The 17,433-nt window shown below is 44.6% G+C and overlaps 1 protein-coding gene across 5 annotated transcripts in view; it reads right to left on the bottom strand.

Moving 5' to 3' along the window:
• The window catches only part of map7d1a (MAP7 domain containing 1a), a 134,315-nt gene that overhangs the window by 64,348 nt on the left and 52,534 nt on the right, over positions 1–17,433 (bottom strand). For all 5 annotated transcript variants that reach the window (XM_084336443.1, XM_084336444.1, XM_084336446.1 and 2 more), the window contains exon 2: positions 3,531–3,734. In XM_084336443.1, coding sequence (XP_084192569.1) covers positions 3,531–3,734 — 204 coding nt within the window. The remainder of the gene's footprint in view (positions 1–3,530; positions 3,735–17,433) is intronic.

Below are 17,433 nucleotides of genomic sequence, written 5' to 3'. Positions count from 1 at the left end.
TCATCTTAAATAACAAACAGCATTGCTTGTTGTAGTTAACAAGGAGAGGCAGAGTTGATTTAGCAAAAAAAAATTAAATTAAATTATAATCTAATTTTATTAATCGAGATCTACTTGAAATCAGCCCGCGATCTACCTGTCGATCGCGATCGACTGGTTGGGCACCACTGCTCTAGAGTCTAGACGGTATTTTCGTATGAATGTGTGAATGAAAAAGTAAAACGTTCCTACATGCTGAACGATAGATAATCGATGTTGAATGGGCCATAGTAATGTAAATTTAGCAATACAATTTAAAAAGTTATAGCCCTGCAAAGAAGGTGCACATCTCCATAGACTTACAGTACTGGCAGAGAATGGTATAAGATGATCAAAGTGGTGGCAGGGAATGGGTTAAGGAACATTTTATAAAATAGAAGGTAAATGTTGCCAATTGTAGCCAAAAGGCTAGTTTACATTGGCAGTCCCCCTGCCAGAAATAATGGGCTTGTACCTAGTATAAAAAAAGATTAAAACACAAGTACTAGGGATGCCCCGATCGATCGGCCACCGATCGTTATCGGCCGATAATCAGTATAAATATGCGATCGGTGATCGGTGATAATGCTTTATTTTCGCCGATCGTGAAACCCGATCTCACTCGCTCGTCTCGCTGAGTTCTGTCTCAGACACCGGGAGCTGTGCGGCGTCTGCTCCTCCCTCCAGCCCCTCAGGCGCGCATGTAAACACGGGTCTAGTAGTCTGTGTAGTGGAACGGGAGGACGGCGTCTCCCTTAGCTAACGTTAGCTACCGTTACAAAATGACCCAGTCAACCATTCACTTCCAGTCCAATACATGATGAGGCATTGTCTAACCGAACAGTATCTAGCCGGCCAGCTACCGATAGCTCCTGACATCAACAAACGCTCCAGCAAACTCTAGTAGAGAGTAAAGACGTGTATGATTGATACCTCAGCTAGCTGGATATCCCTGGCTTCAGAACATCCCACTCCACTGACACATGCCTTCTCTATTTGAATGACCACATCAAACAAGAGGTGGACGCAGGCAAATACTGCGGCATGGTCATGCTGGACCTACAAAAGGCCTTTGACACGGTCAATCACTCCATTCTGATTGACAAGCTAAAAGCAATTGGTTTTGATAGTCTATCAGTGAGCTGGATGCAATCCTACCTTGAGGGGAGGGAACAGATGGTGGAGGTAAACGGTACCCTATCCCCCCCCCCTCACAGTGAGCTGTGGTGTTCCACAAGGAAGCATACTAGGACCGCTACTGTTCCTAATTTATGCAAATGACATGTCGTCAGCTTGTGACTGCAACTTGTTCCTGTTTGCGGACGACTCAGCCCTGCTGGTCTCTGACAAGAACAAGTTACAGGTTGAAAAAACCCTCAGCTCGGAACTAGGCAGAATCTGCATATGGCTCGCTGATAACAAACTATCATTACACATGGGCAAAACAGAGTCCATTCTCTTCGGTTCAAATAACAAACTCAGCAAGACCGACGGCTTCTCAGTTACAGTGGGTGACAATATTGTCACAAGGAAAGATGAAATTACCTACCTGGGTTCCATCCTAGAGGCTAATCTCTCCTGTGACAAAATGGCATCCAATGTAATAAAAAAAGTCAACCAACGAACTCGATTCTTGTACCGGATCTCCTCTCTGGTAAACAAGAATACCCTGAAGACTCTGGCAGGAGCACTCATTCAGGGGTACTACGACTATGCTTGCACCTCATGGTACCAAAGCACCTCAAAGGCGCTAAAAACAAAATTACAAACATCTCAAAACAAACTGGTCAGACTACTGCTTGACCTTACTCCTAGAACCCACCTCACCCCTGCCCACTTTGACAACCTAGGATGGCTTAGAGTAGACGACAGAGTACAGCAACTTGCAATGGGCCTGGTCTACAAGATACACTACACGACCAAGGTACCCATGTACATGTCAAAATACTTCCCAAAGGTCAGTGAATACCACGATCACAACACCAGAGGGAGCTCCACAAATCATGTTAAACCCAGATTCGGCTCAAATAAGGGACTAAACACGTTTCGCAATTATGCCACATCAATGTGGAACGCCCTACCCAAAGCTGTAAAGGAATGTGGATCACTACCCACTTTCAAAACCTCTCTCAAGGGACACCTACGGGAGACTGCAATTCAACACTGGCCCCTGTAAATATCCTAACCCAACCCCCTCCAATGTACAGTAATTTACCTAGTATGGTTTTGTCAATAGTCCAATGTACAATTTTGTTTGTTTGTACAGTGTCCCCCCCCCCCCCCCTCAATGTACAGTTTTGCTTGTATATACAGTGTGCCCCCCCCCAACCACCTCCAATGTAGATTACCCAGTATGGTTGTCAATATCCCAGTGTACCCAACCTCCTCCAATGTACAGTTTCTATGTCAAATGTATATACTTCCTTTTCCTGACTCCTTCTGTATCACAAACAGTACTGTATTTGCAAATCTGGTATGTCATAAATGTATAGATGTAGCAGTACTGACTATCTGTATGTCATGTATGTCATATATGTCCTGATGAATTGAAAATGGGGGACCCTGATGTAAACAAGACGAAAGTCTTTCTCTGGTCTGCATCCCCTTAACAATTGTGTGTATTGAGCTGTACTGTATTGTACCCATTCTGCAATCTGTTAATAAAGTTTTCAATCAATCAATCAATCAAGCTCATGTTAGCTGATGCCAGCTCACTGTTCAAAACGAAATGTCCCACTGAAATAAATAGTTCACAGAGGCGCTGTATCAACGTTATATAGCCGGCCAGCAGTAGCCACAGATAGCTCCTGATATCAATGTTTTATAACACTCATTCGATGCGTATTCGAGCTGAGGGCATGTTGTTGAATATGATCAATAGGGTCCAGCTGCACCTCCGGAGAATCCTGGCCGTAGCTGCAGGCTACTCGAGTATAGGGTCTAGCTGCAGCTCCGGAGAATCCTAGCCGTAGCTGGAGGCTACTAGAGTACACACAGACAGTGGAGCTTGTTGCGTGGTGGCGATGTCTCGCAGATAATACAAGTACAAGTCTAATTATATAATATATATATTTATAAAAAATAAATAAAAATAAATATAAATTCTTTTTAATTTATTTTTAATCAAAAACGATCGGTATCGGCCGATATGGCTCACGACGATCGGTGATCGGTATTGGTGGCAAAAAACGTGATCGGGGCATCCCTAACAAGTACAAACACATTAGCAATAACATACATAATTTAACCATTATATACACAGCATGCAATATACACAGTTCAATCCCCACATAGTATACACATCAGTGTTCACATCTTTGGTTATCCATCAACCAATTCCTACGATAAAATTTGAAGGCGTTGAATGAAATGGACTCTCTAATGTTCTGTGGGACTTTATTCCACTCAGGCGCTGTTTTGCAAGAGAAAACTGACTGCCCAAATACACTCCTTCGAAACGGGATTTTGCAGTCTCTCTTTCTGATGACAACATTGCTATGAGGCGATCTTACCTCGTTTGGACCTGGACATGGGCGACGCCGGTGAAGCGGGTGATTTGGGGATGATGTCAGGTTTGGTGGGGGTGCCCACTCTCTTCTCCGCGTCTGCCTTTGTGAGGGGCTCCATTCGCTGTGTCGTCTCTGACACGGGGGGACTGCTGCTCACCCCCTCGGGGTCGGGCCGCATGGGGATGGTGTCCAGTGCCGGATGGGGGGCTGGTCAGAGAGAGAAAGAGAGAGAGAGAAACAAAACAAGTGTGAGACGGTGTGATGAGGTAAAAGGAAACGCACAGCAGCACGGAGATGGAATTCAACCTGTTTGCCTTCATTCCTGTGACTGCAAGGGCCTGTGGAGGTGAGCCTGGATGACGTACACTTCAACCAGGGTTTCATGTATCAAGGAGAGCAGGGTGGAGTAGTCCATAGCTATCGGGTCAGGTGATGGTTATATTTGATGGAGTCAGATTCTGTCTATGCCTCACCTCAATTTCAAAGCCCCCATGTACTTCTGTACATTGTTGTTCTTCACTAAACCATAGCATCTCCTGTACAAAATTTGATTTACACACTGTGCTGAGTAGCAGTTGTGGTATAATATGCCCTCATGTAAATATATCCCCCTCCCCTGTGTTCCCTTTACCTGTGCCCCCCCCCCCCCCTCTCTGTGGAATAAGACACCCCCCTCCCCTGTGTCCCCCAAACCTGTACCCCCTCCCCCCCATCTGACCTATCAAATGGGACCACACACCCCCTTTGTTGAACTATAAAGGGCTCCTCCCGACCACAATAGAGGCTTCTTACCTGGGTAATTTCAGCTGATCACCTGGGGCGAGAGCCTCAGCCATTCTCTCTATGTATTCTATCTGTTTGGTTAATAAACCTTGTTATTATCCAAGCCTCGGTTGACTGAGACATTCTTCATCAGGATATCCACAAATATCCCACAATTGGCGTCTACGAACTTGTGACGGACTTTTTGCGTCCTCCCGGCATGCTGTATCGTTTCATCTATACAGAGAAAAGTGAGTATATAGACTGGTCGACCAAAAATGTATGGAAAGGAATTGAAACCTTCCCGCTTTTCTCTGTGCCAGGTGAATATTACAGAATGTTGTCAAATATTGAGATCATGGCTGAGTAGGAATAATGTGCATTAATATATCTGATCTGTATTGAGAATCGTTACCAGGGCGCGCGTGCACCTGGGTCCTTTATCAGGCGGTTCTGAGAGGATGGGTTATAGTGCTATTCCCAAAAGTTTAGGCACAAAGGTTGAAGTGCTATTCCAGGTCGAGTCGGAGCCGACCAAAAGCTAAGGCACACAATACAGGTTGATGGATTGCTACCCCAAGTCTAATTCAGACTAAAATATAGGCAACAAGGCAAGAAACGTGGGCTTATTAGATGTGATATCCTTGAAAACGCTACTCTGTTAAAAAAACGTTCTGTGATTCCTTTGCAAAGAGGCGGGAAGTTAGGACCGAGAAGCTGATGGAATCATAATTAGAAATTACCAGAGTAGCGTCATAATATTCATTGTTTCAACCTCAAACTAAGCTCACAATCTTTTCCATTCCTGAAAACGATGTATTTTGGATTAAATTAACCAATTGATCAATACAGATAGCGGGAAGATGATCACGCGATGTCCTAGTTAGTACATGATTACGCGATGTCCCGGGAGTACGTAAATGTACATTAAACGGGACATCAGTCGCGGAAAAGTACATTAAACAGGACGTTAGTCGCGGGTTAAGAGGCCGAGAGTATGATTAAAAGGTATATATAATCTAATATATCGCTGGTAAATTTCGAAGTCAGGTTCGGTCGTTATGATTTTAATAACGATGTGTAGTTATATATCAAGGGTATGAATGCCTTGTCGCAACAGATGTTGGCCGACTAAACGTACAGCGATCCAATACAGTCAGATATACACACACGTTAACTTATATGTATTAATGTTTGTGTGTCTGTTTTAAGTCTCGTTTGTATGTGCACAAGTATTATAGGACCCGTCGCGTTGCTTTATTGAGTCAAGAACCGGCTGCGGATAGCGCGACGAGCATTGAGAGACGAGTTACCGTTATACAAAGAATAACATTGAAGTGCAGTTCACGGGAACAAACTAGGATAGTAATTTCCGGATTCCGCAGAACACCGGCCCACGGGAACAACCATTTGGGGAAGTATAGTTTTATCGTTTCAGTTTGTTTACGTTTCACATATGCACAGGCGCGTTCATTCGGTAACAAAACGCTGGTATAGGAATTCCAGGCTATTGAGAGCTCGTGGAAAAAATACTGTATGAATTGCAAAGCGTTATTTCCGAGGCGAATGAGAACACACGAACGTCGCATGGAGCAATGACGTGACGCTATGCGCGCCGTGAAGTTATTATTTTATATTAAACTATCCATAAGCGAACGTAAAGTGTAATGTACCCAAGGCCAAGGGTGCGTGAAATCCACGTGTAGTATATGTTTTATTTGTATATATATGTGCGCGCTGCCATTGGAAAATGTTGAGTTGCAGTGGCGAGATGCAGGTTGCACCATCCCAGACCACCGGAGAAACGAACCGAACATTGCAGCTTTCCCCGGTGAGTATGAAAATCATAAATATAGATGCTTTGATTGATTGATTGAAAACTTTATTAACAGATTGCAGAATGGGTACAATACAGTACAGCTCAATACACACAATTGTTAAGGGGATGCAGACCAGAGAGAGACTTTAGTCTTGTTTACATCAGGGTCCCCCATTTTCTATTTATCAGGACATATTATGACATACATGACATACAGATAGTCAGTACTGCTACATCTGTACATTTATGACATACCAGATTTGCAAATTCAGTACTGTTTGTGGTACACAACTATCATCTCAGTTACAGTAAATTACAACTATCTCAGATCACTTGAGTGTTTATGTTGCTTTAATTTACACATTATAAGTCACATAAAGCTAATTACAATGTCTGTTTCAGAATTATAATACATCTGTGGGCGTACCTTGTAGTCCACATAAACAGCGTTAGATTAGACTTTATAAGCTTTCAATGTTGAAAAACTTGGGCACAAACAACATAGATCATGTTTAAAAGTAAGATGTTTAGGTTATATTCACTTGAGTTAATGTGTTTATCTAAAGAACCAATGAAAGATAACTAGCCCTTTCCATTGTAAGACATTTTAAACATGATTCAAAATGTGTGGGTCCACATTCATATGATGCTTGTGTACATATGCGATATGATTGATAAATGATAACACTATCATTACATCCAAGAACGGGATGGATGAGATCTAGCTAATGTTTGTTGAGCACACAGACAGTCAAAGAGGATTCACCCAGGTCTTAGAAAAGAGTGGAAAATTAACATGTGTTTGTATTTACAGATCTGGCTCTGAGGCGAGATGCAAAACAGTGAATGACTACACCCAAATTGTATCACAAAAGACAGAAAATCCAACAATTTGCATGTCAACCGAGAGACAGTGCAGAGCTGAGAGACAATCGATTGACCATTTGGAACAAATCTACATCCAAAACACCCACATGTAAATTTCTTCAGAGTGGGCACTTGGGAGACAAAGCAATGCAAATGCCTGCACTCGTGACCACAGACTTGATGAACTCACCTGGCGGTGGATGGCAACAGAGAACCACTTAATTAACATGAATTAGTTACAGATGATGAATTTGCAGTTATGAAAATCTACCTAACTCCCATACTAACAATAACTAACCAGTCGTTTTCATCATCTCTTTTCAAAAGGCACATGAATTAGAGAAGTGCCCGAGATGAAAGATTAATGATGAAAACAACTACTTACAATCCCCTCCTTCTATTCTCTGTTTATAACCAATAACATGCATGACTTTCCTTAGACTATTCTTTTAACAACTAATACTTTCCATGACTGCAAAATTATCAACCACCAAAATTGCAGCACAATTATCTAAATGTACAAGATATCAACAACATTGATCATTTAGCTGACACTTTTATCCAAAGCGACTCACAGGTTCTGTACGACAGGACATCAGGCAAGGCACACCTCTATCAGCTGAGTAACAATGGTCATCAAAGTGTTGAGTGCTACAGTGTAGATTAGTTTATTAGGACAAATGCATGACAGTAAGGTTAGATGATAAGAAATGATTGTTTTTCATGCAAAATTAACTGGCTACCTAAATTTTATGTTTTTTCCCCATGCTATGCTATGATGAGCCACACTGAGATGTGAAGAACAACCGAGAAGTCATGGCGAGGTAAGTATCTTGAAGAAGCACACCATCGTACGCGGCCTGAGGTAAGATCAACTTCAATTTAAGACCATCAGAATATGAAGACAAGGAGCTATTTTATCTGATTCAAAACTTTGGCCATTCATTTACAAATTTTATTTAAAGCCTAATGCTGTAAGATCTAGTTAGATACAAAATCTGATAAAATTGTAGTGAATGTGACCTTCTTGACGTAAAGAATCACTGCTAATGCAATTGGCTTGCATTTCCTATTGTCAATTAAGTGATTTTATTTACAATGAATTGAATTAATCCCAAAATGATTTTCCACTTTAGCAGAAAGGCGTTGAATCATTTATGTGAGGAGTTTTCTAAGGCAGTGTTTATCACCCTCAGATCACGAATTGATGAGAGGACAGGACGAGTGAGACGACGCGTGACCTGAACCACGAAGCTGCGGACACAACCAGAGGCGACGACAACAACCGTGGGAGAACCATCCAACCCAGCCCACAGACATCCCCAGGAAAGTGGAGCAGAGGACCACGAAGGAGACTGACCAAGGAGACACTGACGAAGAGGAGATCAACCTTTTGACGGCCTCCACCCCGGCACTGCATGACCACGACAGACCGAGATCAAGACGGAGTCTAACGTGGCTCTGTCGGACCACGGCGGGGAGCTGATCGTGGAGTCGGACAGCGGGATGGTGATCCACGAGACCCACGGCCTGGAGTGCAGCGAGTGCGGCGAGATCTTTGGCAGCATCGCCGACCTCCACCAGCACTTTGAGATCCACAAGGACATCAACCCGTACATCTGTGTCCACTGTGGCGAGAGCTTCGCCATGGAGACCAGCCTCAAGCAGCACATGAAAATCCACACGAAAGAAAAGGCGTACGCCCCCACCGGGGTCGAGATGGTCGGCAAGGGCGTCATCGACGCCTTCAACCTCAAGTCTCACCAGATGCCGGAGAAGCCCCATCAGTGCTCCGAGTGTAGCAAGAGCTTCGCGGCGGCCATCTCTCTCAGAGAACACATGAAGATGCACTCGGATGACAAGCCGTACAAGTGCACCCAGTGTAGGAAGAGCTTTGTACGCAGGAGGCATCTGAAGAAGCACCAGGAGCTCCACACACGCGAGAAGCCGTACACCTGTGGCCAGTGCAGTAAAGGCTTCACCACATCCTCCAACCTGAAGCAGCACCAGAAGACCCACGCCGCGGGGGCCGGGGACAAGCCCCGTCGTAAAGGCTTCGCCACCGCGTCCAGCCCCAAGCAACACCAGAAGACCCACGCCGTGGGGGTAGTAGGGGACAAGCCCCATCGATGCACACAGTGTGCGAAGTGCTTTGCAACCGCGGCTAACTTGAAGGAGCACCAGAGGGGGGTCCACTCGGGAGAGAAGCCGTACAAATGCAACATGTGCCGGAAGAGTTTCGTTCGCAAGCGCCACCTGAAGAAGCAAACCCATCACCTGCAAACGGGAACTGAAGTCCCCGACCATCAAGGTGGATTCCCATGACAAGATTGTCATCCGTGTGAGAAAGAGCGTCCTACTGACTAGCCACTACACCGGCGGGCCCTCGCCCTCCATCAAGTGGTACCGCAATGACGAGGAGAGGACAGCGAAACCAGCACAACACATTCAAAAACGCCCGCCCCGTCGCCCCTCTAGTACCGCGATGACGAGGAACGGGGGGGACCAACCACCACGTTCAAGAACGCCCTGACCACCATGTCTCTAGGCCTGATAGGGGCCAAGCGTGAGCACAGTGGCAGACATGTGATGGTGGTGGAGAACAACATAGGCTGCAGGAAAAGACCACTATAGTTGACTGCTACCGGTGACCCTTGACAAGGTACACAGGGAGCGGACGGCGACCTCCTGTAGGCCCCCTCTGAATGAACGACGACCAGTGAATGTTCCCGACTGCATCGTCAAGAAGAGACATCATCAGAGACCTGTAGAACAAGATACTTCTGAACACACATTGTCCACATTGTTATGTATGTATTGGCCCTGCCACACAACAGACCGAGAACAGATGATCAACACTTCACAGCAACTGTCAGATTCACAAACAAGAACTGTTTCACAGAGTTCATATGTATCTGGAAAATTATTGACTAGGAATATGATGAAATACAATCAGTAAGATTGCATTAACCAATTTTATAATGACAATGAGAAATGATCACAGAGTCACATTACAAAATGGTATTGTTAAACAGGGCAGAACCAGTTGGATTGTTCCAAGACACCAAGTTTGTTTTGACCATTGATAGTATGCACCACAGAACAATGCATAACGATTATCATAATCACCTTTTATATTAACCACTAGGTTAACGGTTTTCAATTTTATTTTGACACATTAGCCACTAAGGTAATGTCTATTGTATATATTTATTTAATTTTTATGTGTTACTGTTTGGCCCTGCCACACGACCGACAGAGAACACCTTGTCAACAACGACGCAACATCATTCAGATTAATACCTTCACAAGCAGGAAACTTTTCACACAATTGTATGTATCTGCAAAACGATGAACTAGGGATGTGATGAAAAGAAATCAATGAGAAAACATTAACAATGGTTAGTAATAATGAGCTAAAATGTATTGCTGAAGGAAGAAGTGACCACATGATCACATTACATCACATTAGAATTACTTAGGTTACAAAATTGTATTGTCAGACAAGAAATAATCAGTTGTTTTATTCTCTCATAGAAGAGGACATGCAACGTTGTTTTGCACCTGTATGGTGAACCATTGATAGTATATGCACTAGAATTACATACAGAAGCGATGCATAAGACGTTTTATCTCCTCATTTATAGAGAAGAAATGGAGAAAATTGCCTGATTCTAAGTAAAAACCAACAAAGCTGAGGCAATCACAGATGAAAGTGACACTCAAACTCAGATTAAATACAACTGGATCCTAAGTAATTTCATCAAGAATCATCACAAAATGTGCAAAAATATATATATATATTTGTGAACAGTTTCCCATAATCAATCATGTTAGTTTTATTAACCACCAGGTTAACGGTTGTTAAAATGTTTTTGTACACATTAGCCTTATGTGTAAATCCGATTCCTAATAATTATGAACACAATTTTGTTTTTTCACCCTGTGCACTCTGACCACACAGACAGTGCATGTATTTAATTGGTTTATTACGATGCCTGTATGCACAACGATCACATTAGCTCCCCAGAGTCACGACATGAACGACTGAAGGTATGCCAAGATATTTGCACAGCGATAGCTTCTAATGATTATGTTAATTGTTGTTTGATATCAGAGATGAGGACCACTCATTGATATAGGTATTTTGAGCGATTAATAAAAGAAAAGGGTGATATCTATTCCCACATCTCTGATATCAAAATAACACAGACCGCAGTCCAGTCGATCATGTCATGAATCATGTATGTAAATAATTCTATTAATCATGTATGTAAATAATTCTATTTTTAAACTATTATCCCCACTTTTACCTGTTCCAAACAATCCTGGTATATTATACATTAATCTCACCCACATTATAAGAAAGAAAAGTGAGTATTGTGGTATAATATGTCCTCATGTAAATATATCCCCCTCCCCTGTGTTCCCTTTACCTGTGCCCCCCCCCCCCCCTCTCTGTGGAATAAGACACCCCCCTCCCCTGTGTCCCCCAAACCTGTACCCCCTCCCCCCCATCTGACCTATCAAATGGGACCACACACCCCCTTTGTTGAACTATAAAGGGCTCCTCCCGACCACAATAGAGGCTTCTTACCTGGGTAATTTCAGCTGATCACCTGGGGCGAGAGCCTCAGCCATTCTCTCTATGTATTCTATCTGTTTGGTTAATAAACCTTGTTATTATCCAAGCCTCGGTTGACTGAGACATTCTTCATCAGGATATCCACAAATATCCCACACAGTAGATAAGTCTTAAAAGTGCAGTAAGTGGTATTAATTTTTTAAAATAAGTGGTCTACATTTAGCCATCACTGATGGAGTGTTTGGTCAGTAACATGGGTCTCCCGGTCCCTCCGCTCTGCAGTAAACATAAATTACACATTATCCAATCAGGGGAGAGAACTCCACCCTGAAAAAAACGGTCCGACAAAAATAATAAGAAAAAAGCAAATATGTGCTTAAACAAGTAAGCGGTAACAGGTAAGAGCAGTAAGCAAATCTGGCTTGGCAAGATTTCTTGAAATAACAAAATATCTAGGGTTCTCTCTCCTGTTTGGATACAGTGGAATGGGATACAAGACAAATAAATGTCTGTTTACTGCAGAGCTGAGGGACTGGAAGATCCTACGGACCAAACACTTATTATGTCAGTGATGGCTGAGCTATTTAAAACTTATATGAACAAGAAAATACCCCTTACAGCACCTTTAAGTCTGCTCCTCTAAACTCTATCCCTAAAACCACCTCCACCACAGCGATCACAGTATTATCGCAGGTCAGGCACTGAGCAAATGGCAGAACAAGTAATTGCTTTTTCGGCCTCTTGATGATTCCACTGACAAGGAACGGATCGATTAAGCAAAGAGCTTGACAATAAAAACAAGAAAGACTGCTGGGGTGATCATCCCATTCACTCGGTTAGCACCCCAGGCTTCTCTTTCTGATGACAACTGCTCAAAGACAGCAGGCGTGGTCATAGGCTCTTTGAGTAATCTGGACTCTCAGAGTTGTTTAAAGGGCTCTTGGTGAAAAAGGAGCAGTTAGTTTGTGTTGGTTTGTTGCTACAGCAGCTCTGCTCAGAGCACGATGACTTGTATTTGGCGAGCTGCTGAAGTTGAACCTCCTACTCAAACATAACTTTGGCCAGGCTTTGGCGGCCTAACAAAGGGCCCTCGGGGGGAGGGGGATGTTTGGCTTTGTCCACTCAGCAGCGATGTCCCCCGCACGTTCCCTACACAGACCCGCCAGGTCGAGCTTCTTCCGCGCAGTCTCTCCATGTCTCAAAGGGGCAAATGCTGGGGGCAACGCACTTTAAATTATTCAGACTTTGGGCTAAAAACAACACAGGCGGTGGGGTGGGTGCGGGGCATAAACTGAAGATTTACTATATGAATGCTGGGCTATTCAACAGCCAGAGTGGGGAAAGCGAATGAGCGAAGAGACAGATGCCGTGGAACTTAAAGAGACTGTGAATCGATTACGCCACCGTGAAACTCCCCGGCTACTGTACGCTTCCATGGCCGTGAATGTCGTTTACCAAACATGCTTTGGGTGTTTATTTCTCGCTTGAGGAGGCCACACATGACTACAAGGACCTCGATCACAGGAGGAGATGTCTCTTTCTGGCACTTGTTCACGCGTGTTGAACAAAAGGCCTGACTGTGAATAGTAACAAAGTACAGCATGGCCAACTTTGTGTTAGTGCAATTGCCACTACTTACCCCTAGTACACACACACACACACACACACACACACACACACACACACACACACACCACACACACACACAGTGAGATATCAGACCTTGTGGAAAAGACCGACTACGCTCGGCTTAGCACAGCAGCACACGGAAAAGCCATGTCATCAGTCTGGGGAAATGTAGTTCCTGTGATCTGTGATGACCCTTGGTTGGACAAAGCAGCCATAGGCTGAGAGGAGAGAGACTAGAGACAGATAGACAAGACAGACAGACAGACGGACAGAGACTAAAGAGACTGGCGTTATGAGCTGTGAGGAGTCTATGAAGGAGCTCAGCTGAGAGACGAGACACTGTGGTCCCCCTGTCAAAGCCTGCCACTGTTAAATAAGCATTCCACTGGCATGGATGTGCTTTGAGAGAGAGGGGCCATTGTTGGGGTCTCTGCATGGCAACGGGATTGCAGCCAAAACACTGCAGTGACAGAGAGAGGACTGGGGGGGGGTGAGCATACTGGAATCTGCTATTCTTGTGTAATTTCAATGCACATTTGAGGCATGGTGTGTACAGCACACAAACATAGCTGTGAATAGTTTAGTCCTCTTGAGTTTGTGACTAATTTTGTCCGAGGTACAAAATAACCACTGGCCTATAAATAAACCAGTGGAACTATATATAAACCACAGAGACACTTATCTTTTATCTTTACACTTTTATTGTTATGATGAAGGGGATATTATTTCACACACAAGACATTCAGTCAGTGAATTGAAATTATGTAACAATCACCCTGAAACGCTATATTTTACTACAATAATACATCCATTCAAACCAGAGCATCACACAGTTGTAACCGGCAGGGGAAAGCGACACGTAATCCTCACGCACAATTCTCACAATTCTCCCTCTTTATCATATTACCCCGCCTGGCACACCACCAGTGCACCGTGCCCCTGGGGGCAGATAGAACAAGTAGAGTCCGAAAGGTGAGAGCGAGCGCAGACGGGGTGTTGTGTTCCTCCTAATATGCTGTGAGTGGAGTCTGGAGCACCTGGGGGACTGGACTCGTAAAGCACTAGGCTCAGGCTGCCTGACAGGACCACGGGCGACTGCTCAGACAATCTGCCTGATCTATAGTGTTGGAGAGAGTGAGAGAGTGAGAGTGATAGTGAGAGAGTGAGAGTGAGAGAGATGCCCCTGGTCTGTAGGCAGTGGTACTCCACTGAGTGAATATTAATGAAATCTGAAGCTCCCCAGGAGGAAGATGGGATGGGAAACTGAGGGAGAGAAGGAGAGGAGAGGAGAAGATAGACATAGGGAGAAGAGAGTGAAAGGGGAGAAGAAAGGGATAAGAAAGGAGGGGAGATAAAGGGAAACGTAGCTCAGTGTTGCAGTGCAGCAACACAGAAACAGGGCTGTGATTGATGTGGTGGTTCTCTGACTGCCCGCTCAGACAGCACAGAGTGAGAACACAGTGACACATAGCCGATATAGATGCTACCAAATGCCAATTCAAACGAGAGCGCTGATGGGAAAAGGCACAGAGAATACATAATATGAGCTGGGAAAACATTACCCAGGCACTTTCGCAAAGTCATTTCTGATAAACAAAGCAGGAGTTAAGTTCAAGTTCAAGTTCTTTAATAGTTGTCATACAGAAGTACAGAATACTTTCATACAAAATGCTTCTTACTGTTACGCTCCAGAGACTGTGCTAGACAAGATAGTATCAAATAACATAATAACATAATATAGCATGAATTTAGAAGAAGAAAATGAGGTCACAGTGTTCGGTATAGACATATGTACAATGTTCTGAGTTACCATATAATATACAATACACAATACTATGCAGTGTACTAATGTACAGTACTATCTAGTGCAAAGCAGAAATGGGATGAGGTACAATTTTAGGTACAATTTACAGTAAGGTGTACGAGTTGTAGTGCAATCCTTCATCCATAAATATAAAGTGTGGGGAGTGGGTGCTACAGTGTGTTTGTTTAAAGTGGGTGTGTGCTATAAGTGTGTGGAGTGGGTGCTACAGTGTGTTTGTTTAAAGTGAGTGTGTGCGTGTGGATGTGTGTGCTATGTGCGTTTGGTGGTTGTTGTTGTGTAGTGTTCATTCATTGTTCGTTTAGCAGCCTGATGGCCTGGGGATAGAAGCTTCTTCTGAGTCTTTCTGTGCTCGCCTTGAGACTCCTGTATCGCTTGCCTGACCGCAGCAGTTCAAAGAGGCAGTTGTTCGGGTGACTGGAGTCTTTAATGATTCTCTTAGCCTTGCCCTTGCAACGCTTGTAGTAAATGTTCTGGAGGGTGGGGAGCCCCCCTCCAATTGTGCGTTCGGCTGAACGTGTCACTCTTTGTAGTCTGCTTTGGTCTTGTGCAGTGCTATTCCCAAACCAGGAGGTGATGTTGCCGGTCAAGATGCTCTCTATTGTACATGAGTAGAAGTTCTTAAGGATCTTCTGGCTGACTTGGAACTTCCTTAGGCGCCTGAGGAAGTAGAGGCGTTGTCGTGCCTTCTTCACAACACTGTTAATGTGTGTGGTCCATGTCAAGTCCTCGGATATGTAGGCTCCGAGGTACTTAAAGCTGTTGACTCTCTCAACCGGTGCCCCGTCGATGCTGAGGGGGCTGTAGTCCTTGACCCCCGACCTCCTGAAGTCCACAATCATCTCCTTTGTTTTGCTGACGTTCAGGGAGAGGCTGTTTTCCTGGCACCATCCCGCCAGGACCTTGACCTCTTCCAGGTAGGCCCTCTCGTCGTTGGCAGAGATCAGGCCCACCACCACTGTGTCGTCAGCAAATTTGACGATTGTATTGCTACTCCGCTGAGCCACACAGTCGTGTGTGTACAGGGAGTAGAGGAGGGGACTCAGAACACAGCCCTGGGGGGCCCCTATGTTGAGGGTGATGGATGAGGAGATGCAGTTGCCTGCTCTCACCACCTGGGGTCTGCCAGTCAGGAAGTCCAAGACCCACTGGCAGAGGTCATAGCCCAAGCCCAGGTCCCTGAGCTTGGCTATGAGTATGGAGGGGACTATGGTATTGAATGCCGAGCTGTAGTCGATGAATAGCATTCTCACATAGTTCCCCTGCCTCTTGTCCAGGTGTGATGCTGCTGTGTGCAGCACATGGGATATGGCGTCCTCCGTGGACCTGTTGGGGCGGTATGCAAATTGCAGGGGGTCCATGTTGATGGGGAGGGAGGAGCAGATGTAGCCCTTTACTAGCTTCTCGAAGCACTTCATGGCTATGGAGGTGAGAGCTACAGGGCGGTAGTCGTTGAGGCAAGCAGGCTTGGATTTTTTGGGTACAGGGATAATAGTGGACTTCTTCAGGCAGGTGGGGATGACAGCCTGTTCTAAGGACAGGTTAAATATGTCAGTGAATACTGGGGCCAGTTGGTCGGCACAGACTTTTAGGACGCGGCCGGGGATGCCGTCTGGACCTGCTGCCTTCCTGATATTCACTTTTTTAAAGGTCCGCCTCACCTCATGCTCTGTTACCCTGAACACTGCGCCTCCATCAGCAGCCGACCCCCCCCCCCCCATTGCCGAGGCTTGTGAGCTGGTGTTGTTATTACCAGCATCAAACCTCGCATAGAAGGTATTGAGGTCATTTGCTAAGGAGATGTCACTGTTCAGTTTGAGGGAGGCGCCTTTGTAGTCTGTCATCGTTTTGAGCCCCTGCCACATAGCTCTAGAGTCAGCTTGTTCAAACTGGAGTTCAATTTTATCCCTGTAGCGAAAGTACTTGACTTTCTATTTTATACTTATTATACTTTTATAATTATCAATTTCTACCTAGCACACTCAGGAGCAGAACAGAAAGAAGCATTTCATACAAAAGTATCCTGTATTTCTGTATGACAACTAATAAAGAAACTAGAAACTAGAACCTGGCATCAGGTCAAATTCGATAAATTGCATCATCCTAATGAATGGACTTTTGCCCCCCCCCCCCCCTGGCCTGAAGTTGGCACCCCCCCCCCCCCCCCCCTGGCCTGAAGTTGGCATAGTAATGATGAGCATTGGTGTAACAACAAGGATAAGAATCTATGGGCAGTGACCCCTTACAGCAAACAACAAGACTGGGACGCATTCGTGCTTTAAAAAACGCAAATGTGATATTTGCACAGATGTACTCAAATGCAATTTCAACATCCGTTCAGCAATGTCAGTAAAACATTGCCTTCAGGGCAGGCTGTCCTCTGTGACCCAAAATGTTTTTTTGACTTGTATGAAGCTAATTA

This window comes from Notolepis coatsorum (assembly GCF_963971535.1).
Source record: "Notolepis coatsorum genome assembly, chromosome: 19".
In the NCBI taxonomy this organism is placed as follows: Eukaryota; Metazoa; Chordata; class Actinopteri; order Aulopiformes; family Paralepididae; genus Notolepis; species Notolepis coatsorum.
Note: the sequence above shows the minus strand (reverse complement) of the source record. Positions and strands in the feature narration are given on the sequence as shown.